Source organism: Trachurus trachurus (assembly GCF_905171665.1).
Source record: "Trachurus trachurus genome assembly, chromosome: 14".
Classification (NCBI taxonomy): domain Eukaryota; kingdom Metazoa; phylum Chordata; class Actinopteri; order Carangiformes; family Carangidae; genus Trachurus; species Trachurus trachurus.
Genome location: NC_139903.1, coordinates 12,885,294 through 12,905,609, shown reverse-complemented (window position 1 = coordinate 12,905,609; position 20,316 = coordinate 12,885,294). Strand labels below are relative to the sequence as shown.

The 20,316-nt window shown below is 39.6% G+C and overlaps 1 protein-coding gene across 8 annotated transcripts in view; it reads right to left on the bottom strand.

Annotated features, from left to right (window-relative positions):
• The window catches only part of LOC310997167 (RNA-binding protein Musashi homolog 2), a 223,580-nt gene extending 204,965 nt beyond the window's left edge, over positions 1 to 18,615 (bottom strand). For all 8 annotated transcript variants that reach the window (XM_083986820.1, XM_083986821.1, XM_083986819.1 and 5 more), the window contains exons 1-5: positions 18,444 to 18,615; positions 18,079 to 18,119; positions 17,697 to 17,778; positions 17,051 to 17,135; positions 7,394 to 7,435 (exon numbers count right to left, since the gene is read on the bottom strand). In XM_083986820.1, coding sequence (XP_083842946.1) covers positions 7,394 to 7,435; positions 17,051 to 17,135; positions 17,697 to 17,778; positions 18,079 to 18,119; positions 18,444 to 18,505 — 312 coding nt within the window. In that variant the 5' untranslated portion in view covers positions 18,506 to 18,615. The remainder of the gene's footprint in view (positions 1 to 7,393; positions 7,436 to 17,050; positions 17,136 to 17,696; positions 17,779 to 18,078; positions 18,120 to 18,443) is intronic.
• Between the last annotated feature and the right edge of the window lie 1,701 nt (positions 18,616 to 20,316).

Below are 20,316 nucleotides of genomic sequence, written 5' to 3'. Positions count from 1 at the left end.
GTTGGACAAATCCCAGACAGGATGTTTGAAGGCAGAAACACGAGTCGGGTGGGTGAAGGTGCTGAGAAGTAATGAGAATTCAACACTGGACAGCAAGGTGATGTGTCTGACAACACAATGGAACTCATCATCCTGATTAAGCTGGCCGTCCCCTTTTAATTATTTCCAGTATTTCATTCAAATGCAATCTCAAAAAGGTCACTGTTAAAAAATTAGAAACGCATTCCTCATCTGCCTCTCGAGCTGCCACAGGCACTCCCTCAAGTGATGACTTTCAGAGTTAAGTGCCTCTCTGCTTCATTCAAAATCTTAGTTTTTCACATTGGAATGGGTGGAGTCTGTGTTCATATAATGTAAAACCAGAACAAGGCTGTCACGTAATCAAAGGTCAGACTCACTGTTGGTTTGTGCTGACCCAAGCCACTTACTTTGTCAGCGACAGAACTAAACATTTTTTAAATGTTACCAGTTTTTTTATTTATTTTAAACAGTAACTATGGTAACACAGACAAAATATATTGAAACATAGGCTACAATGTACTTTTACATATTTGAGGAAAAACAGAAACATATTCATTTGTGTGTGTATATATGCACATACGTATATATATACTGGTTTTTCTTTTTTTTTTTTTCTTTTTTTACAGTTTTTGGCTTCCTGTTTTTCCACCAGTGGAGCTGCAGCTGCTGCTATAACATACCATATTTCATTTTTGATCCTTTCTATAAGGTTCATGAGTAAAGCCAAACAAGGCTGATATAACACAGCCCAGTGATGCATTTGCTCTGATGTACCAAGCACACATTAAACGTGTGTGTGCTTGTGTTGCTGTTGTTTCCCGCCCCCCCCCTCTCCCTGTGTGTGTACACGCGTGTGCGTACACAGAGCAGCTTTGATAAGAGGTCTTGAGAGGTATAGTGGAGGTCCATGCCCTCCTCTCCTCTGCTCTCTTCTCCTCTCTATCCTGGCTAGCAGGCTCTCCTCATTACTGTCAGTCAGCATCAGGTTTAGCAGTGCCAGGCTCCTGCACAGCCCTCTGTCCTCTCTGCCCTGCCAGCGCTAGCCTGCCTGACTGCTGCCATTGGTAAGCATTGAAAACCCCTCAATCCCCTAGAAAACCTAATTACTCTCCACCGGCAACCAAGGAGACCGGAGCAGAAAAGAGGGAGGTCAGGGAAAGAAGGAATCACACACACTGTATGTAAACTCCATTTATAAGCATTATGGCAATTATTCAAACAAAAGAAACGTGTGTTCATGTTATTTGCAGTGGGGGGAAAAAAGAAATACCCTTGCATCTCATCTACATTTACAGATCATTTATCTTTCCATTGGAGACTAACTATTGAAGGAAAGCTTTCAAAAAAGAGAGAAAGTGTGAAAAAAAATAACATGCAAGAATCAAACTGAGCATCGCTTTGACTAGCCGTTAACTGGGTCACTCAGTTGGTGATTGTGTCTGACCACCAAACAAACAGTCATTCATATGTCTGTGCTCTGGCCCCATTTTCATCTGGAGCAGTTCCACTGAGGCCACTGAAAGCAAAGGAGCTGACGGGTCAGGGATTTAAACCCATCTCCAGCTTCAGCACAGCAGCCATTACCACAGGGGGAAAACAACTCCTTGCGACATCCTCCTTTCTAAAGAAGGCTTTACTTATGTTGGCTGCACATCTGGTTTTTTTCCCCCAGAGGTGAGAGGACAGTGACAGCGAAGAATTCCCATCAACTTGCTTGTCACTTTTCCGTCATCCTGGTCCAAGTTTTCTTTGCTCACTATCAGGCCGGCTTGGTCTCAGTGAAATGTCAGTGTGTTAAGTGTCAGTTGTAAAAACCTATTTCAAAACCGCGTTTATTTTGAGAAATACAGCAAATATCTTTTTTGGACATCATGGTCACTCACCGGGATAAGTCCTGTGCCATATGCCCCGAAATGTGACATTGGGTTTTAGATAATAGCTTTTACAAAGTTCATCTCATTCCTCCTCTTTCCCCACTCCGTGTTTCTATCTGCCTGGCGGAAATTCCTTTAAATAAGGAAACATATAATAAGAAATAATCTTCTTTCACATTATAAATAAATACTTGGAAGGACTCAGGGTTGCAAACGGTGAAGCTGAACAAACGATATTGATATGACATTCTGCTCTACATTAAGGACTTTTGTCCTTGAATATTCTTTCAGACTCGTGCAGCTGTGCAGATCTGAGTTGGAATGGAGGGAAGCTGGTGCTTTTAATAAATTCACAGGGACATTCAAAGGGGCTGGCAGCTACGGAGGTTTCATTTTCCCAGCAGTGAGCTGTGTCATTTAAAATAAGGATCATTTTGAGAAGGGGAATATCATAATGCTAAATCTAGATCAAATAACTGAGCAAGGTGTAAGACTGGATTTACAAGGCCTTGTAATCCTGAAAGACTAAAAAAGAAGCAGAGGAAAGAGCACAGAGAGAGAAAGGGAGGACGTGGGAGAACATGTACAAGTTTGTTTTGAATTTGTATATTAAACTACACAACTGTGCCTCTTTAATACGGTTTGTGAGTGAGTGCAATATCATGTCATACACAACAAAGGCGCAGGGGATGAGAATGTGTATTTTTTCATGCAGCTTTATTATTAGACTTCATTAAAACTTAAGACTTGAAATCTCAAGAACCACAATACACCTGAGAGTCTTTTCTGCAGGTAAGAACATTAAGTACACACACAGGGGCCCTGAGAGACACGTGTGGGATGCAGACAAGTGGAGGAGGTGGGGGAACCGGTCAATTTGCCATTCACATAAAGTGTGTGTGTGAGTGTGTGCGTGTGAGTGAAAAGAGAATGCAAAAGGAGAAAAACGTGACGTGGAGAGACAAAGCGTTAGACAAAAAAGAGGCCAAAAGGAAGAGAGTGCACAACACTAACAGTAGGCCACGAACAGGGAAGCCACACAGTCACAGCTGTCACAGGCTGGAGTAAAATTTGGGACAACGCTTTGATGGTATTTTTGACTGATAGCCCAGAATTACCTCAGCCAGTGTACTATCTCAGTTAGCCGTGCTCCTCGCTGACATTGATGCAAGCGGTTTAATACTAGAGAGAAGTTGCAGGAAAGAAAACTGTCATTACAAACAAAAAACTGTCATCACAAATGAATAGATGTGCGCAACACAAATCTATTGGTGCACAAATCCACTCTTCTTTCTGGAGCCAGAATCCTGCCAGAATCACAGTGACAACCTGTTTCGGGATGGTTTACGAGGCAAATCCCTTTATGAGGTGCAAGGAAAAGGGTTATGCCCATTGCTCTGTAAATGGCAACCATTCGCATGGCTCTGTAAATGCTCCTTCTTTTCATTTCCATAACAAGCTATCAGAACTCATCTCCCACTGAAGTGGCCACAGTCCCGCTGGCAATTAAAATCATGCTGGGACATGCCATGGTTGTGTGTGACTCCACTGTGGGAAACAAAAGCAGCGGCAGCAGCGGTAATGACGCCAACAGTTGAGTGGTAAATCTCGAGCAATGTCGGCAGAAACCGGTGCTTTGATTCCTCAAGGAAACTGAGAGAAGGCCTCGTTTACATTTTTCACTATGAGCCTTACTGAGAAATATCAAACAAGGAAGACGGCAAGGAGCAGCATCATCTCATCTTCATCTTCTTTACCACTTCCTATACAGTACGCAGCCACAACACTAAAAAGACATGTAGGTTTTTTCAGTACAGTAATACAAGAAATTTAGATGAGGAAAAGGAGGGTTTGGATAAATGTGATGTACATTAAAATAGTTTTCAGTCAGTATATGAACCTGTGTTGAATGTCATGTATCAAAAATACATAAAAACAAAGAATTTTCCAAACTATAGAAAATATGCTACAGCAACAGTCTCTTAAAAGCTCTTTAGACACTTGGGCTTCCCAAAGGGTTTTATCAAAAGAAATGATTATGAAATTTAGTATCAGGCTTGTGAAGCTAAACTTGAAATGAGCTGTAGTGAACCATCAGGCCATGGCCTCATATTTAAAGAGCGAGGTGGTTGTTTGAAGCTGCATCGAAACACACGCTCATAATAAGATGAGAACGCATCAGGTTCTGTCTGATTCAGCTCAAAAGGTGATTGACTGATCGATCACAACTTGTGTTGGCTTTGCAGTTATTAATATGAGCTGCACATTGCAATGTCAGGAAAAACACGTTTTTTACACTTAAAGGCAGATTCCTCCCAAATTCCTTCGGGTAACACTGCCGATGTCTTGTTAAGACATAATATCAAATGGTGTTAATAATATCTGTAGTCATATCCATATTTTAGAAATAACCTCCAATAATATCAATATTCTGCATCTATCACAAGGAATGGCACCAAATAAGAGCATGTTTGTCACCAAGACAGGGAACTGAGAACTGATGTTTGTTGTGAAACTAAACGTTGAGACACCAGCACATTTAAAATCCTGGCATTTTAAAGCTACTTTTAGATGCCTATCTAATAAAGCCATGGCTAACCCCAGCCCGGCTGAATAGGCTCGAAGAAGGCAAGGCATAAATGAATGTGCATAAAGCACTTTGCATCACATCATCATTGTTTAATCCTTTTCATTCTCATCTGTCAATCATCCACAGATGCAACCTAATCCCTGAATATTTGCAGCCTAGTCTGCATTGATACCTCCAACACGACTTGTAAGCACAGCTTCTTTTTCTAATACAAAATGTTTTTTTTTATGTCCTAAGATAAGCTTTATCTGTTTGTTATGTGTGTGCCAGTTTGCATCTCTGTGGCATGTTTGTGTTTTTGTTTTTTTAAACAACAGATCCTATAGTTACCTGACCTTCTTTCCAAATTTCTAGTATAGAGTCACGGACAAAGAAAACACATTATCTAAATTAAACATTATCAAGATTTTCAAAGGCAGTAGGTAGAGCTGATGCTATCAGCAGCCAGTGACTGAAAAGTCATTCAAGAACATATCCATGTGTCATTATGACAGGAACCTGCAATCCAGGCACAACGCTGGCCTTCCTAAACACAAATGTTTCACACTAAAAATCCTTCAGCATTGTTGGAACCTATACAAATCTTCTTAGCAAGTCGACTTTGTCATAGATGCCACATCAGATTTAAATTATATGTTCTCCAGGCTGTCTACTTTAGTACAGCCTAATGATTAGTTGTTGCCAAACTCCGGTCTGTCTGTCTCTGACCGCCTCTTTACAGTGGAACTGCCTGTGGTTTTGGGGCAGTGTCAGTTATTGCTGCTGATACAAGTTGTTTTTCCTGTGATCCTGTCATCCCGGTGCAAACACCTTCAGTTGTTTACAGTGAAATGTCCTCTGTGTTCACCTTCACTTCCTGTCTGTTTTCAGCATTGCTCTACGTGCTGTACATACTGTATAGTTTTACCATACTGCAGCATTCAGCAGTGGTAGGTCATTGGCAGGGTTACTTGTGAGGTCATTGTTAGCCGTGAGAAAATAAACGCTGATTGGTCTCGTCACGATTTGCTCCCCGAAGCCCGTGCTACTGAGGCACCTGCCAAGCCGAGATTCTTTAAACAAGAACGAAGCCTATTCAACAGCTGCATAAGCAGCCAGGCAGACAGTGAAGGGGGAAAGAGGGACAAAAGAAAGCAAATGCAAGACAGAAAGGACTTTCTAAATGGGAACCTCAGAGTGGGACCTCTTTTAAAGGTCTTAAATCAATTGAACATAAAGTACAAACCCATGCAATGTTAATCTATCTGGCTTAATCCCATTGCTTTAAGATCCTTTATAATCCACATTCAATACAACCATTTTTCTTCTCTAACAAGCATGCCCTATAGCCATTTTATAAATCATTCGTACAAGGCTTTTGCAGTGCCACAAATTCTGTTATGGTGTCATTATTCCACTGAGTTATGAATCACGCAAGGTAGAATGATAAATATGTTTTAGACCTGTTGAACAGCTCAAAATATTGTATTTCTCTCTCTGAGTCACTCCTGAAATAAGAGTATAACGCTGTTAAAAAAAAAAAATTAACAATAACCATGACAGCAAGAAGAGTTCCTGGTTCACTTAAGAAACTGGAAGCATCATCAAACAACTTTTATGAGCAAGCCTCAGAAGAGAAGAAGTTAAAGTGATATACTCGCCATGTAAGAAAACACTGGTAGTTTCTCAACCATATGCCGATATCCTTAAGTCATGTGCTGTGGCTTTGAAAGCCTGCACTGCCAATTCCTCATTTGAAACCTGAACAACTCTTTAACAATGGCTCTCTCTGATCTGGTGGGAAGGAGAAAATCTATTATCGATTTCCACCTGGTGTAGGTGGAGAAAGCCCTGATCGCAACGCTGAATAGTGCTACACTGTACTGTGCAATAGTCTGCACATTAAATGCTGGGGGATGGTGTGAGAGGGCATGTCAACAAAGCCCTTGACTACACCACAGCACCATCTGCGCACGCTGAATATTTAATTGTCATTAGAACTGCTCAAGACCAGTAATCAAGAAAGGAAAAGATAATATGCATCATGAGGAGGTCATGCGACAGTTCCTGTGTGATTGGAGTTTGGCTCATTTTTTAAATCATCTATTGTTTTGGCGCTAATTGGGACAATCTCCGCATGCATGCGCTACAATTCGAGATATTTCGAAAATCACTTATGTCATTCAGTCCCATTCAACTGCAAATGCTACAGAAAACAACTCAACAGACTTATAATTCAGCCAGCAAATGTAATTCATCACTGTCAAGTGAGAAAAGAAGTCAGCAATCATTTCTTGCCAGTTCAGTCAAGCTAATATAGGGCTAATCACATACAAAAAGAAACCTTGCCATTTCACATTAATGTGCACCCTCAAAAATGTTGCAATAGGGTGTAAATTCTCCCGACAGTCGACACCAAACTTAACCAAAGTCTAACCAAAGGCCACCACTTCACCACTCGCTGTGTATTCTGCAGCATTTGACAGATAATAAAGCTTGATTTGATTTAATAGCAGACTGAAAGTGGGATCCACTGCTACAATGGAGATATACTGTGGCAATAAGACGGTTCATTTCAAGCTATTTGCCATTAAAAACAACTGTGATGAGGGATGAAGTACAAATGTAAGCATAGCAAAAACTGAAAAAATGAAGTAGATATGAAAAACTGAGGTAATACAAAAAAAACTGTAACTTCAATCATGCTGAAAATTCCCTTTAAGTGTAATATGTCCAACTTTAATTGCTTTGGCGAGGCAGCATAGACAAGGTGAGAAAGTTGGAGCCAGACGAGGTATTTCTCTACAATAACAAACAGACAACCGCTGCCTATTTGTATCTGCTGTGTGAGCACACAAAATTAGGTAAGCTAGTGACATGAGACATAATCATTTTCTTTGAGCAGGGTTAGTGACCAATTTATTCTTACCTTAGGCTGGGCGCGACGGGGAAAGGCAACCTTAGGATCAATCTGAGAATGAGAAGAGAATAGCAAAAATGTTGTTAAAGGAGAAACTGTGATATTTCAAGGGTGAAAAGCAATGAACAGGTGTTGAAAATATTTCTAAAACTCAGAAAAGAAAAAGGGGAGCCCCGAGAGTATTGTGAGCTGTTTTATTGAGCTGAGCACAAGAGACCATTCACATGGTTACATTTTAAATCCATTGTGGTCAAGAACAAAATAGTATTTCCATGAAAGAAACGCATATTTGTAATTTCATGTATTAAAATGTGATACTTTTAGCTCGCCCTGATGATAATTTATCTGAGCCATTAAGATTTACAAAAGCTGCATAATCAGCCTGTGGCGATTCACACAGTCTGCCTTTGAATTTTAGAAGCTGCATTCAAGAGCTGTCGAAAATTATTGCAATTGCATATTAAGTGCACATGAATGACCCAACAAAGTGGCAATAAGTAGAGAAGGAAAAAAAGAACTGTTTGTTACACCGTGGTCTGCAACATCAGATGTGAGCTTTGAGATTTGAAATATTTTTTCAACCTTTGTCCCACAATCTGATCAGGGTTATGTTATTTTTAGAAGTTATTTATAAAGAGAGACGGGATCATGATTACAGGTAGTGTCACGTCCCAACAATTCAGACCAAACAAAGAGCAAACAGCACTGAAATGTTCGAGTTAATACTTTTTCTAATATTAAATCAATTCACAATGACTAGTTCATTTGTAAAATACCATTAAATGCACTATGCAATAACAGACCCTCATTAGTCACTACATTAATCCCTGCTCTAAAACAGCCAATCACTCATATTTACTGCTGGCCAATTAGCTGGCTGCTTATTAATTATGATGGTGCAGATATTTGGCCCAATAACTGGTTTGACTTCAAGTTAAGTGAGTCAGGATTGTCGGCGGGAAGACCTTTAGGTTAAAAACAAAACAGCATTCATTTCAATAATTTAAATCGCAATGGCACCACAAAATTTGTTATAATGATGATTTGAAGGAAGTCGGCCAATATCACTGACCTCATTACTTACTGTAGCAAATTATCTACAATTGATGGAGCTCAATGACACATTCTAGGCACTGCATTCATTGTATCGGGCAATGCAGTGTTAGAAACCACATATCAATTACTAGTAATTACTGCCTGTGTCTCCAGACCAAAATATTGATACTACCAAATGATGTGCCGATGCTATACTGATATATATTAAGAAAGAACCAGTGCTGTTACAAAAATACTTGTTGTGCTGGGGCTGGCCTGGCCGTCGCTCTGCTGGTCATGGTTGCGGCAGAGAATCACTTTTATTTTAGGCATGAATCCCTGATTGAATATGACAGGGAGAAAATGAGAGTCTGAGGCCGGTGATGCCTCCAGATATTGCCAAATAACCAAGAGGATGCGTCAGATCAGCCTGTTTCTCCATCTTGTGCTTGTTATTTCATTAGCTTCATTTTCCTCGTTAATTTCACTTGGATGAAGGTATGCGGTGGGGGTGTCTCATCAACCTTGCACTTAGAATGAAGAGGAACTATCACAAACAGCAATGTCATCCCCAAATTGTCCTTGCCTGGATACCTATGCATTCCAAAAAGAGAGCTTCCAAAAAAAGAAACGGATCAAATTCCCCTTTTGGCAGAGTATTACTCATTTGTATTTAACAAAGAATCCTTTTCATGTGGTTCCATATTTATTTGCAGCGTGTTATACTGAAATATGTACAATCAGTATACCATTACTATTGGTTAAAGTTGCTCCTTGAGCACAGATGGATTTATTTAAGAAAATATATACATCTCTGTCTGCTGAGGAAAACAACAGAGAGAAAATGAATCAAGGAACAGGAGAAGAAAAGACACCATCTGCACAGATCAATTAAACCATTGAGCCTGACTACATTTTAATGTGTTTGAAGGGAAACCATGATGTGCAATGTCATTGTCATCTTTTCTGTCAGTCTCAGTTATTACTGTTATCGTTCTAAATCAGGTCAAAATGAGAAATGAATTCAATAACACCTGGGTATGGCAACCCTGCTTGTAATGAATTTCATTTAAAGATTTGTTTTAGCACTTAGCCCCAGGCATAACCAATTCAAACTCAATTATTTTGTGCACCCTATTTGAGCAAACACAACACGTTATGCTTTGAATACCAAAATCCTATACTTGGTAATGTATCTTACTTTTTAAGCCAATACAAAACATATCAAATCACACTTCATTACACTGCTTAAACTAATAGATTTTTTCCGTCCTGCTGAGGGGTTTCTGCTCACTGTGAAGACCCATGTTTGCACAAGAGTGCACTTTAACACAGCAACAATGGAGCTCATATAGTTTTCTGTCGGTCTGGTTTTTATAATATTAGAATTACTGCATGGGGAGAATTGCAGCCACAGAACTGTATTAAAATGAGGCTGATACCGAAGATTGTTTAAATCACACTCAGAGCAATGCAAGCAAATTAGGCAATGAGGACTTACTAACCAATCCTTCTGAGAAATGCTGTAGCTGTACCTTTTTAGGTCACAACTTATGATGAATGACTCCTTTGAGAAATTTAATTTATGAGGAGGGGAGATGTTGCAATTGTTTTTTTTCCTCTCACTTTACATATTCATGTGATTTCTATGTTGAAAGTGCCCTAATACTTAAGGCCATAAGTTAAAATAAGCATTACGCTTTGCACTGTGTAGCACTGAACCACGCATCATGTCGTCTCGGCTTCACCTGATACTTCCTTTCTGAAACCTTTTTGTTATGTAACACATACACCATCGGCTTTAGGATCACTCAATCAGACGTGGGCATTGCTCTTGTTTAAGTAATTCCACATACAGTACTTGCACATCTTATTTCACTCAAGTCTATATTCATCCATCAATGCCTTCAAAAATTTTAACACTATTTAAAAAACCATTAAGAAAAGTACTTTTGTTAATGGGCTTGAGGGGGAAAAGCACTCTCTTGTTCTTGCTGTGTGCTATTGCTTTCCCAGCAGCTGAACGCAACAAGTTTAGGCGTATTCTCTATGGCTTGTTGAAATGAATTCTGGGAACAAATCACAGGCTGATGTCGAAGTAGAGGAGGCAATTTTAGGGAACATGTGTACCAAGAAGCATATTAGAGCGCTTCAGCACAAAATAATTCCCATAACGTATTAAGTGTCATAAACTGACGACACATAACCGTAGTGTAAAATGTGAGACCTCCCATCCAGCTGTAGCCGTATCACTATCATCTAGTAGCAGTAAAAGTACTTTATTAATCTGCCTCTAGGAATTTTTTATCATGGAAGCATCACCAGCAGTGCACACAAACTAAACAGCGCATAGATATTTGGAAACCTGACTTGGAGCTGAATGAACAATCTGCTCTGAATTTGAATGTGCTCCACCTTTGAACATTAAGGTTTTACTGGTTGCGAGATTAGCTGCTCAGAGCAGAGCTATTAAGCAGGTAAACACCCAGAATTTACCTTTTGTTTATTGTTTTCATACTGTGGAAAATGTGAAGGTCATAGTGATCTCAACAGGCATTCAGGGTTGATTTGACCACTGAACAACAACATAGAAAATCTACTAAATCTATGACGACGATGTCCTTTACTATGAGAAGGGTTTTTACAGCATGCAAATCAGATTTTCACACACATCTGCATGTTCAAAGACAACAAAGGTTGCCAGACATGGACATAATAACATATAAAAGCTGGTTAATGGTAGTCCTGTAATCAACTAGCTGATTCACAGAAAATTCATTTGCTACCATCTTGACAGTCAATTGTTTTGTTATATGTTGAGTATGACCTTGTCCAATATCAACAACGTCCTGCCTTAACATTACAGAATATCAGATAATTTGGGGTTTGAACAACTGGTCAAACAAGATATTTGATGGCATCACCTTGGCTATAGGAAATTGATATAGCATTGTACTGTTTTTTTTTGTATTATATAGGTCAAAGCTAAATGGCAATACAATTGACACTTGCAACAAAATTTTAAATCAACATGTTTTTTGTGAGAAAATCTTATTCTAACAGGTCGGATTAGGTTACAACACCATCATCTTTTATCTACAGCCATCTGTAGGATGTATGAGCTCCTGTCTCCCATTGATTCAATTAATGCAGCCAGTGCCTGTTATGTACATTTGTCTGGCACATCTCTGATGTGATGTCATCATCACAGGCCTCTGCAATTACTTTTGCAAAATGGCCATCTCAGGTGAATCTTTGGTGAATCTAACCACGTTCACGAGGAGCACGAGAGAACGAGGGTGACATGTTAAAGAAGTGTCTCTCACATTTGTTATACGTTTGATGATGCAACATGATCTCACACAGAACAAAAGTGTATTTCCTCAAGACATCACACAACATGATATGTCAGCGTAATAAATGAGAGCCGACCAAGAGGAATCCCTGCAACCCCTACCCCCCCAATCTTTTATCTTCCACAGCCTTTTACTACAGGGTCTCAGAGGGCTGCTTTTGCATGCGACTGTGAGAGATCAGGGCAGGGGGAACAGCATATATCTTAAGTTCACATCTTACAAAAGGATTTCATATATTAATGCGGCTCCTGGGTAAACTCTCTTCCTCTCTCTTAAGACATATCTACGTGGGCCTGATGATGTGGTGTTTAAGCTAAAAGGAAAAGCCTTATCAAAGCCCGCAGCTTCCCCCAATTTAAGTGTGTGAGCAGGTCCACAGGTGCGCGCGTGCGATACCAACGGAATAGACAAGAAATTACAACATAAATGTTTCATATCTGTGCTGTCAATCTCCACTGATTTTTGCCTTGGAATAACACCAGGAAAAAGGCAAATTTGTCCATCCGTTTTTTTCCCTCTCCCTTAAAAATAAGCAACATTATTATGAGTATGATCCAGATTCACTGATATCTACACTGTATGTACTGACAAGAGACAGATACAGCATGAACTAATAACGCCTTCAGCTATAATTAACTGCGGAAAACGGAGCACCTGCTATACTTAAACAAGAGCGAGTCAGAGTTTAGCTCAATAATTTGACTTCACCACCAAAATCCTGTCTGATGAACAGGCTTTAGATTTGTCCAGAACAGCTGTTTGTCCAAGCCTTTTCTCCTCCTTTCCTCTTGGGTTGTTTCCTGTCTCACCTACAACATCAAAACAGCGAGCACAGGCTGACCTGGGAGTCATTCAATAAAGGCTGGAATTACGCCAGCACCACATAGAATATGTTTATCTTACAAGAAACATAGATGTCTCCGGGTCTTACAGGTTGCAGTGAATTAAGACTGAGGCCACAGTTTCGCAGTTTAAACTGCAATGAATGGTGTGATTCATGACATGAACAAATTTATATTTTACGTTTAGTTGTCATAACCTTTGGTAGGCCCAACAAGCCTATTTTATCAAGTCTTATTCCAAAAAATTGGGTTCTAACTGCTTCACATTAAAAAATGAAAACAACAACCTGGATTCAATCGACCTGCCTTGTAAAGCCCTGAACTGTTACTTCTTAAATGCAAAATCATGTAATATGATCTCTCCTGTTCATACCGGCCTGCCTTGAAAACATCTTCAGGAACAGATGCCATGAGTTGCATATTTCTAAACTGAACAAAGCATCATGAAAAATGGTAAATATGTTCTGAATTACCAGCATGTGTGTTTTGAAGCCCCAGGCTGTTCTTCCCCATATGTCTCATTCACATTCATCCTAGTCTAAGTGTTTTCATAACCGGACCGAGAGCACAGCACACGATGAAAAAAAAAAAAAAATGCAAAGCCAAACTGCTGATCCACACTGAAATCCATTCGAGGCATCAGTACAAGTAATAAACTAATATTTCCTAATAATAGGAGCTATAGTGTGCCTGATTAAACTCACACGTTTGACTATAACTGTGAAATAAAAATGAGCTCAACTTTGAAAAAACAAGGGCAAAAATGTAAATGAAGTATGATTTTCACTTTCCCTGTACGAACACTCATAATACCGCATGAGTCAACTTGTTCACAGTCACAGCACCTCCAGCCACTCGCTCCGTTCAAGGTTAGGAGGGACAAAAACACTGGTAAGGATTCATTCAAGCACTGCAAAAAAAAGTAGGAGGCTAATATCAAACCAACATCTGCAAGCGCATCAAGAACCATCCACATCTTGCTGGACCAGTTCATCCTTTTCATTATTGCTGAGCAACTTCATAAAGAGATATGATAGATCCCAATGCAATGCAATCTTGATAGTGTGAATGTTAAAGATATACAACAGCTCATCAGATACAGCCCAGTGACTAATGGTTAGGAGGGCAACAAAGACAGCTGCCTTGGGTTTGTAATCTTCTACTGCATACTGACAAATAAACAACAACACATTAGCAGATAGAAAATATCCATTTCTGCATGCATTTGAGTCAACTGGATCTTTGGTCTGTCAGAAATGTCCTGCAAAAAAAAAATGGTTTCACTCTGTTGTTAATTCAGCCATAGCCATGACTTATCTCTATTATTACAGGTCTATCAGTATTAATCCATGTTTAGGGGTATACACGCCCTTGGAAACAAAGCAAATAAATTGCACAGAAAAAAAATTGTTTCATTAACACCAGACAGGAATGGAAGTCTAATTGGGCTTCATATCTTTTTAAATATAGACTGTATAAAAGTCAACATCCAAAATGATTCTGTTAATAGTCATTAAAAACAATTTATTCAGGGTAGCCTGGTGGCCTAAGGGTTTAAGACACTGACCATGTAATCACAACATCCCCTGATCAAGTCTGGCCTCTCTCTCTCTCTCTCTCTCTCTCTCTCTCTCTCTCTCTCTCTCTCTCTCTCCCTCTCCTAATTTCCTGTCAGCTCTCTACAGTAAGCAGTCTTCAATAGGGGGAGGAAAAAAGGCCATGAACATTTTTGAATAAAACTCCACCGCCAAAACACTTGATTTTCTTTTTTTAGGGGAAAAGAAATACCTGAGAGGTCATGTTAAAAATCATTTTTAATGTAAAGGAAATGTTTCACGACAAGCTTTGCGTGACTTCGCCTTTTTCCGTTAGCGAAGCATGTGCAACAACTTTAGAGAACTTTGCTATGGCTGAGCACTGACGTCACTGTTCAGAGACAAAGATGAGTGCATGTCAGACATTGAAATGTCAGTGCTCAGGTCATGGGGTGTGGTAACCTCAAGAATATGACATAAGTCGAATAAGCCAAATGAGACCACCAGCCTATAGTTAGTGTGATACTGTCATGTTATTGTTAATGTGCCCATCTACTGCTTTGCTTGTATCTTTTTATATGAATATAAAACAGAATTAGCTCACAATTGCAAAATGGTAATTTTGCATTACTGACTTTGCATGCCATTTATTATGCTACAGAGGGGTGAGATAAACCTTTATTTCCAACATTCACTATAATGCCTATGTGAAAATAAATAGGCCAACAATGCTCTACACTTGATTATGACATTACAGCTGCAAGCAAAAACTATTATGCAATCAATAAATCAGCCACATCATGGAGGTAGCAGTGTTTTAAGACTGTGATATGAGCAGGGGGGTCAGTAAGTTAAAATCCAATGAATATCTTAATAGAATAGTTAAAAATGCACAAGGAATTTAACTATTTCCTGCTGCCTTCGGGCAAGGCATTGCTCCATTTATCTGGAATAAGCACAAAACTGGGCTTTGTAGGCCAACGCCCAGGTGTTCAGAATATTTTTTATGTGCAAACCTTCTCTCATGCACACCCCCCCTCCCTCCGACCTTTGCTGTAAATATATATGCTGTCAAGCTGTCACAAAATTGTTCATTCAAAATGTCAAGCTTGAAGTTATCAAACTGCTCCAGATTCTGCATCAAAGTACGTTTGCATTGTTATCCCTTCAAGCAGCCCCTTAACCTGCCTCTACATATGCCCCTCTACAGATGTTCTGCGAGGTCTGCAATGCCATTAGTCTTACTTATTGGTCACTTCAATGCCAAGAACCATGTCTTCTCTCCATATTCACTCATTCAAAACTGAAGCACCATTGTATGTTTTTATCACCCCCATTACCATAATACAGCTGAAAGGGCCTGTCATTATACTTAAAATGCACACACATAGAAAGACTCAAGAACAAAGTTTGAGTGTAATGAAGAATAGCAAAGTCTGGTATGGATTTCATGGGTGAGGGAGATGAGGCCAGCTATCTTGCAACCCGAAAGTCCGCAATATATTTTGATTTAGCCCTGTCAATAATTTTGTAAAGGTGTCTGTGTCTTTTTTATAATGGTAAATAATTCATTTTTAGACCAGTAGAAATACTAAACCCATAAGCCCTTTTGGAGAAGTAAAGCTTCCATCACTGAGCTGCTCTGAAAACTGGCCAGAGAGCTCAGAGCCCCCTAATATAAAAAATAAAATTAAAAAAAAAGAAGAGCAGTGACATTACTACAGACTTTATAGTTGAAAGAACTGGAAGGAATTAAAGTTAGGTCCACTGCTTGACAAACAGCAAGTTGTTTCAGCTCTGTGCTAATCACACTGCAACTCAAGAATATGAATAAATGAACAACAAATGTTAAATTTACATTACTGGTCATATCCTGTAGGGATCTGGGGAGCATCCATATTATATGCTGCTACTTTAGAAAAATAACCCTCCATCTAGGATTGTCCCCAGTAGTGGTAGCACACACAGCAAGTTTCCTCAACATGCACTGTTATTCCATTTCCAAAATTATGCTGCCGTTTCTGGATAGTGACACTTACTGAGTGGAAATCGCAGACAAATATTGAGCTGAACCCTATCTAATCCATCACCACAGATATCTCTCAAAAACGACTGGCATGCTTAATTATTTATGTACTGATAATTTCAAGAGCCAAGTAAAATCCGAGTTTTTCAAAAATGAGAGTTTGGGAGTATGAGTGAGAAGCAATTGTCATTTTTAGGCAAGTAAATTCACATGGTCCTTTCAAACTTAATACACATTCACAATGTGAAATATATTGGCATATTCCCAATGGATTGCTTTTTATGGTCAAATAATTATTCCACATATCAGTAATCAGTTATTTAGATTCATGTATTTTTGCTGTTTCAAATAAAAGCTGATTAATGGTCTTTAGTTTAGTGCACTCACAAATATGAGCTCTGTTTTATGACATAAGGGAAATGTTGTTTATTTTTATGGGAAGTGTTTTAAACCTTGTTTTCACACTTAAAGTATCAGTGCAGTAGGCGTGATCCAATATAATATCTGCTGGGTCAAACAGTAGCGAGGCAGCAATTCTGGACAGGACGCCCTTCAGTGGAACATGAGATATGTGCTCACTGCACATGTGGCTACAGAGAAGAAGGGGGCGTGTCAGCCCCATTCATCCACAGAAGTGAAAGTGAACACATAATATTCACCCTGGAGTTGTGTTTTATTGCTAGGCTTAGTGTTGATGGGACTATCATACATTTAGCCCTTATACGTGACCTTGATCCACACAGGCTGTCAACCTAAGAGGTGTTTTCCCACAAGGCCTTAGGCAGTCACACAGTCAGGACTGAAGGTCTTTGCAGTGCCAGCGCAAAACAAGAAATAAACATTTATGTAAGTGTAGATAAAAATCAACTCACCGTCTTTGAGTCTAATTCATGGTGTTGTTGAGCTAAGACTTTATCTACACTGGCAGCATCTGTAAACGTAACAAACCCAAATCCTCTGCAAAACAAAAGACACAAAGATGAAAACAACAATGTTAAAATGCATATACACACAAAAGCCAAACATTACTATGCATTTTGCTTCCTGCAAATAGATACTGAATACCGAAAAACATTTCCACTTGCCACAATAAGCTGCACAACAATAGGCATAATATTCATATGACCTTATTATTGTTAGAATATTTCTTGGTAATGTGATTATAATCCACATTATGGACGTCCTGTAGCAGATCTGAACCTCAAACTGAGGACACTGCTGATCATTATTTGGTATGTTACAATATGAGACGACACTACACCAACATTGTGGTGCAGTCACAAAGTCAATGTCAAATTGCATTCGGCCGCAGCTTTACAGCAGTGAGCATTTAAGCTTATCTGGCTTGCTGTGAAACCACACGCAGGCGCGCGCACACAGGGACACACACACACGACCACATGCGCGCGCGGACACAGAAACACACATACTCGCTGGATTAATACTAAACAGGGACAAAGTAAGCGATATCGCTGCATGCACTGGAGAGGAGAAGTAGAAAAAAGCTCGTGTATTTACCTTGAGCGTTTTGTCGTGGGGTCTCTCATCACCATACATTCTCTTATTTCTCCGAATTTACTAAAATAGTCTCTAAGGCTGTCTGTGGATAGAGGGAAAATATGTCGGGTCATTTGACAGAAACATATGGGCATGCATGTTGTCATTGTATTTCAAAAAAACACCCCGCGATGCGCATAGGGGTCGAATAGAGGACTTCAGATGGACGGAGATCAAAAATAACATCGTGCGCACACACTAGTGAGATATCCCATACAGTACACTACTGCACGGTCCACATTCGCACATACACCGCCAGCAGCTCCGCCGACCGAGCACTCAGTCACAGCGACAAAACAACAAGAAATACTGGATACGGTGTAAAAGAGAATAACAGTCTCACCTGGTGAGGTTTGCCAGCTGAGGCCACCGATAAACATTTTACTGTAAGGGGAAAACACAACAGAAGTGAGTCCAGATGTCAGTTCGGCCATTTTGACGACTAACTACTTCTAAAAGCGACCTTAAAGGATAAAGGAAGACTATGAAAACACATTCGCGCTTTGTAATTGTAGACTATCTACATAAAAGGGGGAGGCCACTCTTGATACAAAGCTGAGGTCTTTAAAACTGCATCTGGAAACAGACCCGTGCACGGTTTAAGTGCGTACTGGGGGACGAATCCAGCACGGCAGTCGAAGTCCTCTCCAAGATGTTGTAACATGAAAAAAAATCGTACCTAAGGATTAAATTTAGAAAGATTCTTACCCCGGGTCATGTTGTGAATCATTTAGGCTTCCGGATGTGGCTTGACTCCCGTCTCCTTCCATATCTATTCCAAACTATAGGCTGGGACTACAGTAACAGTGACAGACACACACAGATACGGCAGGAGATATGCAAAGCCCCGCTATGAGAATATTACTGAGCCGGGAATGAAAGCGTCACACGTGGGATCAGCTCAGCCCCCTTCTCCCTCCTCCCTCTCTCAGCATGCTCTACCTTGGCCCACAGGGGGCGGAGCCTGGCTCTGTCACCTAACCAATCCAATTGACGTCAATTCAGGCAATCTGCAAACCAATCCTCCGATTTGTCATTTAATTAAGCAATAAGCCACTAGAGGTGAAAGTGGCTTATTGCTCTTCTAAATCAGTGGACACATACCGCCATAGAAATAAATAAATAAGTAAACACTGTCCAATAAATGTTATTCTTAATTAGTCATGTTTACGTGTTATCATTCAAATGAAATCCTTTTGAAAGCACCGACGAGATATTTCCTAATTACAATTGTTTGTTATTCTTCCGCCATGCAATATAGTCCCTTAGAAAGCAGCAGAAGAAAAGTGGGGCAATCCCTTTTTACATGTTAATATTTAAATTATCTTGTTTGTTATGGCCCACAAGTGCCTGGTGAGCATGCTCAAGTTAAGAATAAAGATAGTTTAGATGTTTTTATTACTTTATATATTATATGTATATATTACACACATTACCTGCATGTTCAAATTAACTCATACATATCAAACAAATAACTTTGTGAAATATGTATGAGTCACCCAAAAGAAACTGAATATACAGTGAAGAACTACAAATACAATCCGTTCCTTTAAAAACTAACTTTAGCCATCTGTATTTTGATATCATAGACAACAACAACTTTGCAAGGTGCAAGGTGCAAGTTAGTGTATGTACATTTGTTATGTTTTGGATTAGGCTATATTTTGAGTGCATATTTAATGCACTTCCAGCTTTAAATGTTCATACAAACAGGCCGTACTACCAACAATGTGTGTCCTATTAATTAATCATGCTGTACATAATGAATTAAAAGATGACAAATTTCAAAAACAGACCAGAACACACAGAGGATCAGATTTTAAAATGCACCAAGAGGCAGCGTGGGTTGATTATTGTGGAGAGTCTCCTGAGTCATAAAACTGTGTTCAAGCAGGTTGAGAGGCTGCAGAAGGGCCCTGAGAATCTCTGTAGTTGACCCTGAGGTCAGACCTTTAACTGCTGTATTCATTATGAAGGTAAACAAAGAATTTTCCTGTGGGGATCAATAAGATACGGTATCCATGCATACAGTGAAGTAATTATGGATCTCTTCATGTAGATGACCTATAATAAGCTGCCAGCCCTGCTCTCTGCACAATGTAGCTACAGTATCTGAAGATAAGGTGGCTCTGCCCTCTCGTGACCCTGGAGAAGAAGAAGCAGGGTAAGATATTAAGAATAATGCGCAACATTCACAGAGGAAATTAAAAGAAATCGTACGCATACATTACATGTTACTTGGTATATAAAACATTTAGTTGTATCCATGCCAGATAGCTGTTCACAGATGTCAGAATATATGAAAACAGTTTTCATACATCTTAGCCGGAGAATGCAAGACACCCCAAACTCTGTATGAAACGTGACTGGTAATCCTATTTCATTATTCACACTCACAAGTTTTTTGAATAGGCCTGTCTGTGCTGACTGTTCATGGTGCTACCAATGGGAATTCCTTATCTGGCCAGGTATTGTGTTTTTGAAACAATGACTTAGATAAAACCCCAAACAGCAACATTTTTGACAGTTAACAGCTAAAAGTCTGTCATTAGTTAGGAGGCACTCCACGTTGCAGTCGTCT